This window comes from Nipponia nippon, unplaced genomic scaffold (genome assembly GCF_047370975.1).
Source record: "Nipponia nippon isolate SJK-2023a ecotype South Korea unplaced genomic scaffold, ASM4737097v1 scaffold_9, whole genome shotgun sequence".
Classification (NCBI taxonomy): Eukaryota; Metazoa; Chordata; class Aves; order Pelecaniformes; family Threskiornithidae; genus Nipponia; species Nipponia nippon.
The window spans coordinates 24,451,117-24,468,081 of record NW_028262413.1 but is presented as its reverse complement, the minus strand read 5'-3'; the positions used below and the strand labels follow the sequence as shown (position 1 = coordinate 24,468,081).

At 48.4% G+C, this 16,965-nt stretch overlaps 1 protein-coding gene across 3 annotated transcripts in view; it reads left to right on the top strand.

Annotated features, from left to right (window-relative positions):
- The window catches only part of PHF2 (PHD finger protein 2), an 87,260-nt gene extending 70,815 nt beyond the window's left edge, over positions 1-16,445 (top strand). For 2 of the 3 annotated variants that reach the window (XM_087744125.1, XM_009475851.2), the window contains 5 exons: positions 7,980-8,257; positions 9,981-10,076; positions 10,994-11,103; positions 12,308-12,569; positions 15,243-16,445. In XM_087744125.1, coding sequence (XP_087600251.1) covers positions 7,980-8,257; positions 9,981-10,076; positions 10,994-11,103; positions 12,308-12,569; positions 15,243-15,331 — 835 coding nt within the window. In that variant the 3' untranslated portion in view covers positions 15,332-16,445. The remainder of the gene's footprint in view (positions 1-7,979; positions 8,258-9,980; positions 10,077-10,993; positions 11,104-12,307; positions 12,570-15,242) is intronic. The other variant, XM_087744126.1, reaches the window with a different exon arrangement.
- The last annotated feature ends 520 nt before the right edge of the window (positions 16,446-16,965 follow it).

Sequence of the window (16,965 nt, the reverse complement as noted above, 5' to 3'; positions counted from 1 at the left end):
TCTGTAAATGCTGAACATCCATTTTAGCAATAATACTATAATAGATTAATCATTCAAAAGGAAGAAAGAGCTCAGTGAATGCAGCTCGAGGTCATGAATAATGTTTTTTAATGTAGTAATAATATAACAAAGTAATCTAAATGACCAGCATTCCTTCCATAAGGCATTGTAAGGTGCTGCGCAGTTCCCCGAATGTCGAACGTTTGAAAGAAGAAAATAGGAAACCGTCTACCCTCCCTCACACCCCTGGTCATCATTCTTCTCCCCACCAAAACACATGGCTTGGAAAGAAACAAGCTCTTTCATGGGTACTTCTACACCTAAAATGGAAGTGCTTGCCTGGGCTTGGTTAGGTTTCATATGGGACCACTATAGGTGGACATGGAAGTTGACACTGGATGTTTTGGAATATAGTTAATAAGGTACAACACTAGATCTTTTAGTAATCCGAACAGTGAGCAGTGAAAAGAAATGCAAAATTGGAAAATATGGTTCCTAGACTCAAATCCTGCCATTTAGGACTGTCTGGAACAAGAGTTTTGTTTGGGCCCGTCTCAAAACAAATGTATGGGTTCACTACTCTTTACAGGCCACATCTGATCTTAAACCACTGATGGAGAATTAGGTAATAGAAGCATGTATGTAATTTCAAAAGAAGCTAGTGGGACTCTTCAGATATGGAAATGTCTTGCTTAACTCAAACCTTAGGAACAAATCCCCAGTCGGGGGTTTTGGGAATATCAACTGAGTTTATGGCTTCCATGCACAGAATGGCACTGCAGACATGAACTGCTACATCTTATGCCCTGTGCTCCCTAGTAGTCTGCTGATTAAGTAGATCTTTGCTGCTGCAGTCTTAGCTGAATGATTTGTCCCCCTTCTGGTCTACTGAAAACCAGAGGTATTCACCTAAGCACTTTCCACTGTTCCACAGGGACCACAGCTTTGGTACCTTTGGAAGCTGTGGGCTGTTGGTAAATTGCTGGCACAAGTTTTTAGCCTCTAAATATGCCTGTTGTGCAAACAAAGGAATTATCCTCTGAAAGGTGAGAATGACAGGCTAGGTGGTGATGTGGGAAATGTGATGTGAAACATGCAGTAAGACTATTCTTGTTTGGCATTTTAATAAGCCAGTTCCATCTCCACTCTGCCTTTGTTTGAAAACCACCTTCACCAGGCAGGCAGGACATGTTGGTTCTCCAGGCTGGCTGCTTAAAGCAGCAATTACCCTTCTCATGATGTTGCATTGGAAGCAAGAGGTGTGTTGCACCATTTTATAGGTGCAAAGCAGCAAAAGCAATCATCTGCTTTGAGTAGGAAAGCCAGATACTATGTTCAGTGATTGCTGGGGTACCCCAACAGCATCTTTTTCCTCCCTGCTTTCTCTAGGTCTCCATTGGTTACGCAAAGCCACAGAACCTGTGGAGGAAGTAGAAATATCTGTAGGAGTGGTCTGAGAGTTGAGAACAGACTGGACAAAAAGAGACTGGTGCTGTCCTCCTCACCCGTGCTGTGCCCTTGCTGGGCGTTGGGTGTGCATGACCCAGGAAAAGTGCAGCTTGCAAATTTGAAAGGACCTGTTAAAGTGGAATGAGAAGGTCCCCTCAGAGAGGAAGATATTATCTAAACCTGGAAAAGATTGGAAGTTAGAAGCTGTAACTGAGAATTCCAAAAGAAATGCCTTGTGGTCAAAGGGGAACATATGGAATAAGTTACCAAGGGAAACCATAGAAGCAAATTTTATCTGTGAGTTTAAAAAAAAAAAAAGATGTTTTTTTTGATGTTGAGAGAGAAGATGGAGTTTTTTAAGGTTGTAGTGTGGTGACAGAGCTACAGAGAAATATAAAGGAGGGAGTGTTGCTGAACCAGAAACATCTTCTGGTTCAACCTTCTCAATTTATTAGGCAATTGCCTCTTTCACAGCTTAGATGGTTGCAAGAGATTAAAGCATATTATATAGACTGGCTTCATGCAGGGTACATCAGTTATGAAATACCAGGCAGCTCTGTGAGAGATAGTCTCGCTCTTGTCCATCAACATTTAGAGTTTATTAGTTGTTGCAGCACACTGACAGGGATCCTCATCTCTGTGTTGAACAGAGGTGTGCATGCGGTCTCCTGTAAGAGTTCTCTTTTTTATTCCTAATGGGGGTGAAAAAAGCCAATGATTTTTAAATCAAGTAAGATAGTCACTACATATCCTTAGAAGGCTTATCTTGACAAGGCTGCTATTTCTAGGGAAGAGGTCTAATCTCAGTTTAGTCCTGTTTTTCCTCCATTACTGCCTTCCCCCTAGCAAGGAGTGGTTGATCAAAACAGCCAGCCACCTCCTGTGATTGTGGAGGGTATGGGGAGAGGTACCAATGTGTCTGCAGCTCCCAGGAAACAGAATATTTTTTGTTGTCTGAGCTCAAGTGGGTCAGTGGTTCTAGATTTTCCTGATCTCTTGAGATTTGGCCCCAACTCTGCGCCTGCTCTTCAAAAGAAATAATCATGTTGGCACTTGTCTATTTGACTATTCCTGTGACTTCCTTTTCCATTCTGTGTTATGGTGCATAATGGAACTAGTGTTTGTGTTGAATTTACACTTACATTTTGGCAGGTAATTAGACATGTCAGCAGGTAGTTAGGTGTATCTAACTCTGGGAATAAAGTTGCCAGTGTAATATGACTCCCATGCTTGAAGTTTGGTATAAAATCAGAAAATTTATCAACCGTTGTAAGAATTAAAAGAAATCTGCCTTGGCCACGTTTACATTACTAACCATTCCATGTATAACATGGTTTGCTGCCTGCTGACGATGTGCAGAAATGCAGTGCTAAGCAGAAGAAACAGGTTAAAGAAATGGTCCTCAAAGATTCTCTTTCTTGCTTGAGAGGTGTCTTTTGCTGTCTGCAGTGGGTTAAAACTGCCACTCTGTAATGGAGTAGGACTCAGGCCTTTCATTTTTCCTCCCTTCAGCCTGAGCTCTGTACCCAGTGTATTTGTAGACTTTGCGGTTTCTGAAATCAAAGTTGCAAACGCAGTCTCATAACTAAACTCTACATGAATTACTACACTGTGTGTGGTAGTTTAGTGGGAATGTGTCACATCAATTTTGGCTCTTGTATAAAAAATTAGGCTTTGGCAGTGTGTGTTGCAGTTTGATTGAAAAAAGCTCCCCATAAATGAAATTACTATGTTTCATTTCATAATTATGCTAGGCTTTTTAAATGGCCATAACATGCTTTTTAAAAAAAAAATAATGGAAGAAACATGATATACAAACATACTGTGTTGCAACATAATGCCAATGTGGTCATGTCTGACTCTCAGGAACAATTTCCATCTTTCTCTACTTCTAAGGCAGATAAAGGGTAGGCATATGTATGTATTTATATATATACACACACATATATATATGTATGTACATTCTGGATACTCCACGTAGCAGTAGTGCAGCTAGGTCTATGTGGAATCTCCTTTGCTCACACAGTGGTCTGTGCAGATGAGAGCCAGCTCTCAAGTGGGAAGCATGAAGCCCTGTCAGACCATCGCCGAAGCTGCTGAACCCCAGCAGTAACTTAGGAAGCAGGACAGGGCTTTTTGTGATAATGACCTTATCTGAATTGTGTGAAACTTTATTCTGTAAAATATTGGACTGTTATTTGCAGCTGACCAAACCAGATCCCCTGATGGCATTACCTAGATTGCTCTAGAGAGCTGCATCTCCTGTACTTGTGTCAATGGTAGTGAGATGGGGAGAGATAATGACAGAGGTACTGCAGAAAGGCTGCTGTAAATGTGTAAACAGTCTGAAAGAATTGGAATATAGAAAAAAGCTTGGAGGGACTGGTAGTCACATGATATTGAAATGAGAAAAATTATTTGTTGTTTCCAGGTCTGATTCAAAAATGGAAGGAAATACTGGTTTTGTACTTGAAATTATTTGAGTTCCATAGTTTTATACAACCATGACTTCTCTAAAGTATTGATAAGTCATCACTATCTTGGCTCTACTTCTTTGTGGTTCATTTGCATTTGGCCACAGGTGGGGTGAGGGGAGATGCAGAAATGACAGGGAAATACTATCACAGAGAGAGGATGGTGATTTATTGCCTTCCCCTTACATGCACAACTGTTTTTCAATGGTTCTTATTGGAAGTATTCCACAGTAACGGCAGTTGGAAGGGACCTTGGGAAGTCACCTAGTGCAGCCGCCTGGTCACAGCACAGCCAGCTGCAAAGTTTCACTCAGTTGTTTGGGGCATTGCCCTGGTGAGTTTTAAGTATATTCAGGGATGGGGATTCTGCAGCCTGTCTGTGTGAGCTGCTCAGCCACCCTCAGAATGGACCTTTTCTTCATGTGTCAGGTTGGGATTTCTGCTGCTGCAGCTTGTGACCACTGCCTTTCATCCTATTGCTGTGCACCACCGAGAACGGTCTGTCTCTGTCTTCTCTGCAACCCCATGAGATAGTTCTTGTTTCAAGTTAGTTCTTGTTTCCATTTAGAAAATGCTCAGTGGTTCCTGTGACTTTCCTTTGCCCATATCTGTTTTTCCCCTAATCTTAAGATGAGACTGGGTGATAGTTATTCAGAGGCGAGGTGAGACATTAGTGAGCTGACTGCCTCTCATCTCCCCCTTGCCCTTCAGTGCCTCCAGCCATCTGTGTAGACAGCCTGGAGAATGGGGAAGAAGCCACCCCTCAATGAGTAATATTCTGCTGAAATTAATAAATTCAATTTCTAAATATGAGGGTATAGGTGAAAGGCTCAGTAATTGCTTATCAAAGGAAGGAGATGATCTGCCTAGAGATGTTGAACCCTCAGAGAGAGATGGCAGTAGTAAATTGGTTGTGAAAAGTGAGGCACAGGCTCCCTGCATGATATCTCCTCCTAGCTTCAGGGTGTTGGGATCATTCCTGCGCCCAGACAGCGCAGGGGCCAGCCTCAACTAAGGAGGTAAAACCTTAGTCTGTCCATGCTGAATTGTGTGTATTCTTGTCACGATCACGGCTGTTTCCCTATTGCCACCCACTCTGGAACATGCTGTCAGGGAAAAGATGCTCTTGTCAAGTTTAGACGGGTAACGCAGGCAAAGTGAAAGCCCCAAAATGTGGCCTGAAGGGATGCTTTATGCTCTCCTCCCTGAAGAAGATACTGCTAGCAACGCCAAGCTCTTCTGGGACACTGAGGCCCCAAGGCTTAAACCCAACACAATAAATAGTTGCAGAGAGCACTGTGTGTAGGGCGCAAAGCCATCTGTGCCATACAGACCAATGTCTTCTTCCTCGGGTTGCCCTTCCCTGCTTCTCATCACACTGTCCCAACCAGCGTTGCAGGCTGGTCAGCCCTGGGGGAGATTTTATATGGGATGAGTTTTAACAGCAAATTTTCCCTTCTGTTATGGTGCTTCTCTCTGTTAATAATGTGAAAGCATGCTGCCAGTTTCAACTCTTGGGAGCAGCAGCAGAAAGGCAATTGCTGGTGATGGCGATGGACATGACTTGTTAGCAGGCTTGCGAGCTCAGGCTGCTCAGTGTGGGTGCCAGCTTGGCCCACTGGGCTCTGTACCAGCTCAGCATGGGCTCTGGGTGAGAGCTAGGCCTGGCATACCTTGGACTCATCCTCTACAGCCCAGCCCTGTGGGTCATTCAGGCATCCACCATGCTGCTTTGGCTATGCCTTTTTGGCAATCTGCAGGGTTCTTTTGCCTGTGGACGGTGTGGCAGCTGCACCAAGGTTTACCGCACGGTGCTGGGTGTTGCAGGGGAAGCTGGCAGTTTCCAGTGTGGACCTCTTTCAGTTCCTGCACTATACACAGCTGAAAATCACCAGATGCTTGCTAGGCAGCAAATGGTTGTTGCAGTAAACTAATGTCTCAATTGCGTGTCCTTGTCTTTACAAGAGTAAAAGGAAACAATAAAATCCTGCAAAGGAAGGCTGTGCAAAATGCTGAAGTGGAAACCACTGCAAAAGGCACAAACTGATACCAGTCAGTTTGTTAAAGTGTCCTTTCCTCTGTTCATCCACAACATCATTTTTTAGCTTGAGGAAAGGAAAGCAAGGCTGTTAGGATTTGCAGAGCAGTGGCAGGGTCTGTGCTGTTGCCAAGTGCCACCTCGCTGTGTGTTCGAAGGGCCCTTGCCAGCCAGCTGCTGGGAAGGGAGCACGGGGGCAGAAGCACTCTGGCTGCTTTGCTCCTGCTCCTGTGCTTGTTTTAAATGTTTTTTAAGTCATAGTTGTAACTCACCAATAGTTTACTTTCATAAATGTTTTTTTTTAATCATTGCTGAAGCTACAGAAAGGGGATATGGCCTTCCAGAGCTTAAAAATTGCTTCCTGATTCTTCTTGAATTTTTTTGGCTTAGAAAGCTGAAATACCTCTAATGGAAGTACATGCAAGCACATGCCCTAATGAGAAACACTTTGTCCCGTGTGCAGCTCTGTCTCTTTGAGACATTTCACCCACACATTCAGGTTGTGGTTTGACTCTCAGAACCACTGGTTTTGATCATATTCCACAATTTATTTGTTGAAGCTTGTGTTGCTTAAGGCAGTTCCTCTCTGATTTGCCCATTTAGTGGTCAGTGTTTGATGGTCTGTTTGCAGTGTTTTGAGAGTCCAGTGTTTGCAAAAACAGTCAGGGGAAAAAATGGAAAGAAAATACATTAACTTCTTGTAGATGGTGCAAAGTATGCCTTTGACAGGGAGAAGGCTGAGGCATCTGGCATGATAATGAATGGATTAAAATGTCTCTTTCCTAAATAAGTTTTTTCAATGTTCTTCTATTCGTTGAGTTGCTAGCTGCTAACACCAGTCTTAACTCATTTTCAGTATTATTTATAAATGCAATTAGTGCCCAGAAGCTCCCATTATGTCTTGTACATTACTCTATCTGGAGTCCTGTAATGGTTTAAAGTGGATTAAATTAAGATCAAGTAAGAGAAAGCAATGTGGTACTGCTAATTTATTTGGGAAGTGCTGTATGTTAATGGCTTCTATTGCATAACTGTAAAAAATATCATTACCACAGCAAGTTTTTTTGCATTTCACTATTTGCCCAAACTCCAAAGTTCTGGAAATATTTGATGATGTGTTCTGCCTGTCACAGAATTAACTTCTGGCATTCTCTGATGAGATTATCATTCTTCTACGTTCTTCTGTATTGTGGGGAGTGTGTTTTCCCACCTCGCTAAGCGTACATACCAGTCAGAATTTACATATCATTTGACCTCAGCCTACTCTGTAGGAATGTATTTCTTTCTGTAGTGGATGTGCCGTGCCTGGTGACAACTGGCAATAAAATACTAAAAAGCAAGTTCAATGAAAGCAAGGTTCTACATACCCTGTAGTCCACCCATCCAGTCCATATCTCTCCGGCATCTCCCATAATCAATCCATCCCACATCCACATCAGAAAACCCTTCCAATGCGCTGCAGAAATCTCTTGAATTGCTTGTGCCCTACCATGTTGCTCTTCCAGCAGATCCTGGAGTGGTGACAGCCCCCAGTGTGAACAGTGGCCTGTGATCATGAGCTTCCTTCCAGTTGTTCAAATTCGTCCTCTACTTGCTTGGCAGTATGTAGCAGAAGCCCACCACAACATCCCCCTCCAGTGCTGACCCATAAGCCCTCAGAGTTGGTAGTAGAGACACTGTGTTGTTGGGAATGCTGTTATGGGCTTTGAAAAGTTATCTGACCCGTGTCCTCACCCACCAGTGACAACAGCCCCCAGGGAGCTGCCCGTGACATGCCCAGCCGTGCGGCACACAGCTTCCTGGCTTCTGCAAACCCCAGATCTAATGTGCTGTCTGTGATATTGCTGTTAGCATAAAAATAACTGGTGCCACTTGTGGCATGCCCAGCTGCTCAAAGGGCAGTAATCGGGAAATCTCTTGAGCAACATGGTGCAGTGAAAGGAGCCAACTGTTCGTGAGGGGTTTGTGTTTTTCTGGAATCACTAATAGCTCTTGTATTTCTCAATGTTTCCCCACAGTCAGCCACCTGCCTCACCCAGCACGCAAGAAGCAATCCAGGGCATGCTATCGATGGCAAACCTCCAGTCATCAGAGTCCTGCCTCCAGACATCATGGGGTACCAATCAGGCGAAGAATAACTCCATCTCCACACAAAACTCTAAAAAAACAGGTGGCAGCAGCAACAAAAATGCTGGCAAGCGGTTACTAAAGAAAAGCACAAAGAACAGTATTGACATTGAAGATTATGATGAAGATCAGGACCACTTAGATGCCTGTTTTAAAGATTCAGATTACGGTAAGTACAAACGAAGCAGTCTGAGCGAGTGTGTGCCAGGGTATGCATGTATGTATTTGTGCATGTTTGCAAATACCCGCCATGTTTCTCATGATACACTTACTCACTTTCTGTCACATTGAAATCAACTGGGTATTTTGGTAAGGAGAAGTGCAAGATGTCTACACAGCAAAATTAAGCAAACGCTGTATGATAGGTAGACTGACTACAGAGCCAGTGGTGATATGGCCATCCAGGTAGACTGTATTTGAGGCATGTCAAGATCAGATCTTAAGAGGCATGGAAGTCCACTGAAACCGCAGCAGTCAGCCAAGAAACAGGAAACTGTCCCAGAAATCCGTGTCAGGTACTGGTACTTATGACAGAAATGTCCTTGTCTACACAATAGCAATAAAATATCTAGCTAAGGTGAGTGAGAAGTTGAATTTGTACTTGGGAAAGGAATCCAATGGTATTTTGAGTGGTGGAAGAGAATGCAAGCATCTGAAGCAGAAATGGGCGCAAAGCCAGTTTGCATCAGTTATATCAGTTCTGCCATAATAATCTGCAGGAGCGTTTTTGAATATAAGAAGTGAGGAAATAAAGAAAAGTAGTGATTTGAAGACTGATAGGGACTGAAAAGCCTGAAGTCCCAAAGAGGTCAAGAAGTTGGTAGACGTTTATGCTGCATAACAGGAGAGTCTATGTGTGTGTTTAAGTCTCCCTGGCAAGCATGGCCATCAGAAATCATCTGTTAAAATTTGAAAAATGGAGTGTGTGTTTTCACATTATTAACAGAAATGCCAAGGTGAAATGGAAATGCTGTGACATGTTGCAGAAGAAGGCTGCCCAGCCATTTAGAGTGCACTACATGCGCTGGGATGCAGTGGTAGTGCTGGAAGCTGCTTTCAGAAAGGGCAGCTCCATGAAGCTGTTGGACATGGGTGTGGTTTACAGACAAATGCCACACGTGAACAAGGCTCTGCTCTACTGAGGGGTGGATGTGCTCATTATGTGTCTGTGCTGCCAGCGAATGGAGAGTCTTTGTTGTGAGCAGGCTTGGTTTCCAGAGGCTCTGTTTGTGCCATGTCTGATCAGCAGACTTCTAGTGTCAATGGCCAAATGCTACAGTTATGCCAAAATCAGTAGCAATGTAACAAATGGCAACTGGCAAAAAAATCAAATGCATGTGAAAAAAAAAATACAGAAACTTCATAGTAAAGGCTGGGACAAAATTTAGGTAAGTTGATGTTTATCCCAGAGGTCCTTTGGTAGAATGGTTCACATTCATCTTTTGGATGCTCACGCTATGTCTCATTTGTCTCTGCCTAACTGTGCGGGAGTCGTACGGGCCAGGAAGGTGTGGTGCTGAATGAAGTGGTTGGCAGACGTGTCTTCAGTACTAGTCTTGCTTGCGATAAGGAAACCTGTTTGTGCCTCTTCTAGCTGTGCTGCTGTTCCACAGACATGACTGATTTTTCCTGTCTGAGAAGTTTCAGTGTGTATCCTAGAAGCAGCTTGTCACAGTTTAATGACAGCAGCTCCCAAGTGTAGTGTGTGGATGAGAGCAGGAGAAAGTCCCCTGAGTGTTGCAGCTGTGTCACCGTGCAGTGGTACCTCTGGGGGACTTTGCTATCCTAGCTGTGATGCCTGTAGTCACTGCACCTGTACAGAGCAGGTGGGCCTCTATGCAGGGTAGAGCTGTTTCCTACACTGAAACTATTGCTTTTGTTTCCTACTGTAGTTTACCCTTCTCTCGAATCAGATGAAGATAATCCAGTATTCAAATCCCGATCAAAGAAAAGGAAAAGTTCAGATGATGCCCCTTACAGTCCAACAGGTAAGTCCATATGGTCTTTGCTGCCCAGAGTCAGGCTAAGTTGTGCAGGTCCCTAAAAAAACAGCCATTTTTCAAGGAGTGTGGAAATTGTAAGACCACAACTAGCAATTTCCTTATCATGTGAAGGATTAATCCTTTCCAGTGCAGTAGGAGGTGATATCATGTGCTGGGACTCATGCCGAGCAGTGTTAGCCTTTCTCCGTCAATCAGTTGGCAAGAAAAAGTTATTCCTGGGTGGGTTGTTGGTTTCTTTTTCTTCACACTCCCAGTGATGGAACAATTGGCAGCCACCTTAGCAGTAGTGTAACAGTGAAACCCCAGACAGCTGAGTAGCCACGGCTTTTAGGTGTTGACTGTGGAAAGAGAAATGAGAGAGAGTGTGGGAATGGTCTCCTCCAGGTTCAGCCAAAGCTGGTGGTCTGGAAGGGTGTTTTTGTTGCAGCTCACCAGAGGCAGTGAGGCCAGGGGGTCCCTTAGACCCCTTTGATGTGGCCCACTAACAGGGGAGTCCCCACGGCTTGCTGTGTGACAAGCAGCCCATGTCTCATCAGTTGTGGCACTGCATGTCAACCCCCAGCTGATGGGGCAGTGAACACTGTCCATTTGGAGATGATGCTGGAGTCGCTCATATCTGTAGTGTAGGTGGAAACCTCCCGTGGCTTTGGTTACAGGCAGTTGCAGCTGCCAGTGAAGTTGCTCAGCTGTGTTACATCTTTATTGGCAGCTTCTCAAGCCACTGTGACTGGAGGCTGTCAGCACCTCCTGCCTTCACACGCATCCTGGGGAAGGAAGGGCAGAGGCTGTGGCATCCCTGGCCCTCCCTGCTCAGGAGGGCAGAGCCTTGCTGCCCTGTATGTGGTTATGCTGCTCACATGGGCACATTCTGCACGTCTCACCTGCATCTGCTTTCCTTGTAGCACGAGTTGGCCCCTCGGTGCCTCGACAAGACAGACCAGTGCGAGAGGGCACGAGAGTTGCCTCCATTGAAACTGGACTCGCCGCTGCTGCTGCCAAGTTGTCACAGCAGGTGAGGTTGCTTGAGAAGTAGTAGCTGTCAGGAAATGAAAGCCCTCTCCCCCAGCAGCAGAGTCATGCCCAAATAGCAGTGCAGTGCCAGTCCTCCTCAGTGTTTATTCATGCCAGTGACACAAGGCTCAGAAGTCTCAGGGGAAATAAATGGGATGAAAGTCCAATAGCGTCGCAACATATCCGACAATGCTGCAGCGCAGAGCAGGAGATGTGTCAGAAGTGTAAAGAAGTGTGAGCAAGGGAGCATAGCTACCAGGCTAAGACAGGAGGAGGCTGCCCGAAAGGAGTGTGCGTGAACCACATATTGATGTGTATTTGAGAGTCTGACTGGTGTGATTGCCTTGTCCATGGAAATTGGCTGCTGGGAAGCATAAGGATTTACTTCCAAAGATTTGGTGAACTGTGGGTAACTATGGGTCAGTTTAGCAAAGATATTGAGGCGATTTGGGTGTTGATAAGTGTCCAGTCTCTGAAGAGGTCAGATAGATGCTAAGCACCTAACGCCCCACAAATGTGACACTGAGGCGTGAAGGTGACAAGGTCTGCTGGAGCAAGGTTGGTGAGACACCTTGGCAAGTTGATGGAGATGCAGGTTTTGGTGGCATTGGGCTTCTGTGACGCGTATGGTTGAGTAGAAGAGCTCTAGAATGGTAGCAGGGTTTCATCAAGAAGCGGACTGAAGGCAGGCAAGGGAAGCAGGATGGTGGCAGTTCTCATGGTATGTATGTGTAAGTGCAGTTACAGGTCGAGAGATAATGTCTGTCCTAGCAGGAAGCAGAGTCTGTGAATCAGTGGGATGTTTAATATCGTCCATGCTATTGTGAAAGTGTATGAAGATACCTGAAGATAGGAGGTGCCAGTTTTTGTGGAACATCGAAAGGTTTGTTCATGCAAAACCACGCTGGTCTCCCAAGGCAGGGTCATTTTGGTCCTGGCTGGCTCCCACTCGCCGCAGTGTACGCAGAGTTAACAAACAAGGAGGCTCTGCGCAAAGCACCTACATAGATGCAAGAAAGGCAAGCATGTGCATGCAGCAGAGCGAGCTGTGAGCGAGATGGTATCGGAACAGACCCTGAGCAGTTTGTACATGGCAAACTTCATGGGTTTTCGTTGTATCAGGACCCTAAGCAACGCCGCTGGCCCTTGCCGTAGCTAAAGGTCTTCTGGGGATTAATCTGAGCTTCATGTTTGTCATTTTAAAGGAGGAACAAAAAGGCAAGAAGAAAAAAAATACCAAAAAGAAGCTGTCAACCAACAACGCGAACAAACCGGCTCAGGAAGGCAGCTCGCCAGAGCCGAAGCTGGAGTCACATGCCAGCAGCCTCACAGATCACGAGTACACCGCAGGGGCCAGCACCTTTGGGGTCGCCCAGCCTAACAGGGGATCGCAGCCGATGGCACCTGGTGTTTTCCTCACACAGAGGAGACCCTCATCATCCTCGCAGAACAATGCCTCCGCCAAAGGTACCAGGAAACGTCTGGGGTTATGGTGTAGGAATGGGGAAGGGTGAATTGGTCATGTAATCCATGCCTTTTGCAGGGACCTCACATGATGTGTCTGTCATGTAGAAGTGCTTCAGCAGGTCAGGTCTGGTCAGAGATAGGGCCCATGGCCTTGGCTGTCCTGGCACTGTGGGCCCAAATATGCGTTTTGCTGCTGGGCTGTTTGTTGCAGGGTGTGAGGCATCCCATGCTAGGAAGTGCTCCTGAGCATGCCCCGAGGCTCCTGAGGAACACCTGCAGTGGTCACGTCACGGTCCAGCCTGTCTGGTGAAGCCTTCTCCAGGGGAAGATGCATCCATGAAGGCTGTTCTGCCCAGGGCTAGGTCAGGCACCACTGTGGTTGGCTGGTGTTTGTACACCGGTACGTGTGCTGACATGTCCATGAGGACATCCTACCCAGTGGGTGTAGAGCAGTGCAAATCTGCAAACCTGTCTTGAGAGTTGCCACAAGGGAGCAGAGGAATATCAAACCTTGGGAGTAACACAGCTACACAACCAAAGCCAAGAGAGAGGAAGAGGTCGCTTATCTGCTGTAGGGAAAGCGTTACAAAGCTGAGGCTGTCCTGGAATCTGGGCTAGGACCTCCTATTCTCTGCTTGAACTTTTCTAAGAAAGCGTGACAGAGGCAGGTGCGTGGGACAGGCACTGTGTAGTGTGAAGATTAAGTGTGCGATCCCACTGGGAGAGGCCCTGATGTAAAAAGTCAGGCAATGTGGTAGATGTTCCCTGCATTCCTGTATATTTGAGTGGAGCAAATTAGAGGTAGTGCACGGTGTCCTGCCAAAGAGTAAAACATGAGAGCAGCTTGAATGGGCCATACAGAAGGACGTGCATAGCCTGTCGTAGGTGCTAGGGTCCTGCTAGGAGCTGGTAATACCTGTGGCTGTCAGCAGAACTGGAGTGGAATGAACGTATTTGCCTGGAATTGTGTCTTTGTGGTGAAATGGTGGCATTAGTGAAACAGGTCCAAGCCAGTGGAAGATGTGATGGGAAGAGGAGTGCTGAATGGAGCTGAACCCCAGTCTGGCCAGTGGGCTGGGTGACCCAGTCAGGGCATTGTGAAGGGAGCCTGACCAGGCACATGGATCACACCTTGCCCGTTGTGTAGCTCAGTCCTCAAAGGAGGGAAGGAGCCGTGTGCCAAGAAAGCGAGTGGCTGACCTCACAGGGAGCAGAGCACTTTCAGGGCCTCCTGTGCAGGGTCTTGGGACAGCTGGGGGCACTAAGGGAACTTCAAGGCATCTCTCTGCATGGAGCACAGGAGATTCCTGAGCCTGGGGACTGCCAGATTAGGCATCACTGGGAATGAAGGGACTGTGAAAGGAGATGGTGGGATGAAGCAGAATTAGGGAGCTCTAGGACCTCCTCAGGGAAGGTCTCTCAGTCTTAAAGAGTGAGGCAAAAGGATGAGAAATGAGGAAACTTCCCATGGAAAGTGTCATCCACACTGTCATGGTCTTTAAGGCTGGGGCACTTAATGCAGATGGGAAGAGTAGAGAGGAGCTGAGTCTCTGCAGGTGTCGCACAAGAGTGCACCAATGGTGGCATGATGGGAAGAGAAAAGGCTGCGTGGGTTTGTGTTGTGCATGGCAGTCCCAGGTGCCTTGGCGACCGTAAGGCGGTAGCTGGCAAGCGGTGGGGCAGCGAGCAGCTGTGGTAGCTGCACCAGTCCCTGCGGAGCAGTACACAGGGAGCACAGACCTCACTGAACCGCACAGCTCATCAGTATGGGGACAGGGAACATTGTCCACTTTGGGTGTGTTGTAGTGCCTTGGTGCTAACCTGAATCTATAGGAAGGAAGGAGTGTGTGTCTGTGTGTGTGTGTGTGTGTGCATGCACGTGTGTGTGCACGCACGTCTTTTCAGTGTCCTGGCAAGGCTGGATGCAGGTGGTCTCTCTAGTGCTAGGGGAAGAGATGGCAAGAAATGTGGAGCTGTGGTAGTACGTGGGTTGTCTCCATGCAGTGGGCAAGGGACCAGGCATCCTCGGGGCAGTGCTTGGCCCAGGACTCATGGTGGCATGCGAGCTCAGCATCCCTGTGCTGCAGGTTTCCCTTGGAGGATGGCAAAGAGGTGCCCAGAGATCCCTTGGGAGTGTGTGGGTGCGTGGTGAAAGCAGGCACTACAACAGGCTGCCGGGTGCGAGGAGCTGTGGGTTGCCTGTGCAGACTCTCCCATGAGGCACTGAGGAACGGGATAGTGCTGGCATGGCTGGGTTCGACCTGTCACCCTGTGGGCAAATAGGTCACCCATGAGTGGCGAGCCAGGCCGGGTGAGGGCACAGGGCAGCAGGGCTGGCACTGTGGAAGCAGGAGGAGCCCCAGCAGAGCAGGGATGAGATAAGCCTGCACCCTGAGCGGGGTGTGCGCAAAAGGACGTGTCCTTGGGCGCAGGTAAGGAGCATGCCCCAGCCGCGGTGGTGCTGGGTCGGCAGAGGCCGTGCACCACCGCCCCGATGGCTTGAGGGGCGGTGGTGGCCGTGGAGGTGCTGGGCAGGGGGCTGGGCTGGCTGCGGGGTAGCCCGGCGGGGCTCCGGAGGAAGGAGGCGGCCGGTGCGGGGCCGGAGGGGTTGTTTCTGTGGGGTGGTGTGGGGCGGGAGCGGGCCCTCACCCCGCTCCCCCGCTCTCCTTCCAGGAAAGCGCACGAAGAAGGGGATGGCCACGGCCAAGCAGCGGCTCGGCAAGATCCTGAAGATCCACCGGAACGGGAAGCTGCTGCTCTAGCGGCGGGGTGGGCGGGCAGCCCGGCGGCGCCGCGCTCGAGGACGCTGCCGCTTGACTCTTCGCCACCACGACAATAATCCCTTTAACTTTCAGCGGTCGGAGTGTACAGAATCCTGCTATAAATATTTTTTAATATAGATGTCCTTTCTCAGAGTGCTGAGAGTGACTAGCCGCAAAAAGTTAATACTAATCCCGGCCGCGGAGGAGCGTGCCGGTCCCCTCGCCCCGGCCCCGGCCCCGGCCCCGGCCCCGGCCCCGGCCCCGGCCCGGCCCTCGGGCGGAGCAGGCCGCGCAGCAGCAGCGAGGCGGGCAGCCGCCGCGCCGGGCCGCAGCTCTTCCCGCCCGGCGAGCGGGCAGGGAGGGGCGGCGGTGGCCCGGGTGGGGCGGTGCTGCCGGGCGGAGCCGGCCGGGGCCATGGGGCCGGGGCCGGGTCGGGCCGGGCCGGGCCGGGGCCGTCGGGGCGGGGAGGGGGCCGTTGGGCTGTGAGGCGTTGGGCGCGTTTCTCAGGCAACCCCCTGTCGCCCTGGGTAGCTGCGTTTCCCGAGGCATTCTTTTCCTAGAATGTAGCTTGTACATAGCTTTTGGAATAACCACCACCGGTTTTTTATAAGGGGAAAGTCTCTCCGGGGCGCCGCCCGCCGGTACCAGCTCTTTGCGTAACTTCTTGTACGAGGAGGGAGACAGTTATTTTACTAGCACCTTGTGGAGTGTTTCCGTGTTTTGTGACGATGTAATTTATTAATGTTTGTAGCTTTTTATATTTGTACATTTCTTATGGGCTTTGTTTATATACACACATTACCGGGGCGTGGCGCCCGCGGGGAACCAGAGCCACCCGCGGCCGTGGGCGAGGGCTGTGAGGGCCGTGCCGGCCTGGGCGTCGCGCCGGCTTTTTTTATTATGATTATTATTATTAGTATTATTATTTTTTCGCGACATGTACATTTCTAACAAAGTTTATCGTGGCTATCTATCTATGACGGTGTTTTATTTACCGATTCATATCAAATGCTCTTGTATCGAGTTCATGAAATCTAAGTAAACCTAGAGCAAAGTTTAAAAAAAGACAAAAAGAAAAAAAAAAGAAAGCAAAGTAAACTATTTCAGGTTTTGTACACAACCGCCTGGGCCTGGCCTTTTTGTGGAGTGGGGGAGGGGCAGTGCGTGGGCTCACCGGGGAGCAGGGGCAGCCACGGGGGTCCCTGCGGGCAGGGGGGCAGGAGGAGCGGGCAGGGGCCTGCAGTGGGCAGAGGAGGGCAGACAGCCTGGCATGGCGCTCGGCCCTGTCCAGCCCCCTCCTCAGCAGGAGCAGGCAGGTGGGGGGCTCCGCTGCCCCTTTACAAGCATACCACAGGGTGCTCAGCCAGTGCCCCATCTGCTACCCAAAACCCTTACCAAGACCTCTGCTTGCTGCAGCACCACAAGAAGCCCTGGCTAATTTGGCATGGGCTTGAGTGTCCTGGTAAGATGGTCCACCCAGACATGCCTGCCCACCACCCGGCACTGCTCTCATCATCCACCTCCTTTGGACAAGCAAACATACTCGTTTCCCTCTGCTTCCTCCCTCCATCTTGGAGGTCACCAGGTGCTACAGGCTTTCCCCTTCTTTTCACTCACTGAAACATCAGATATCT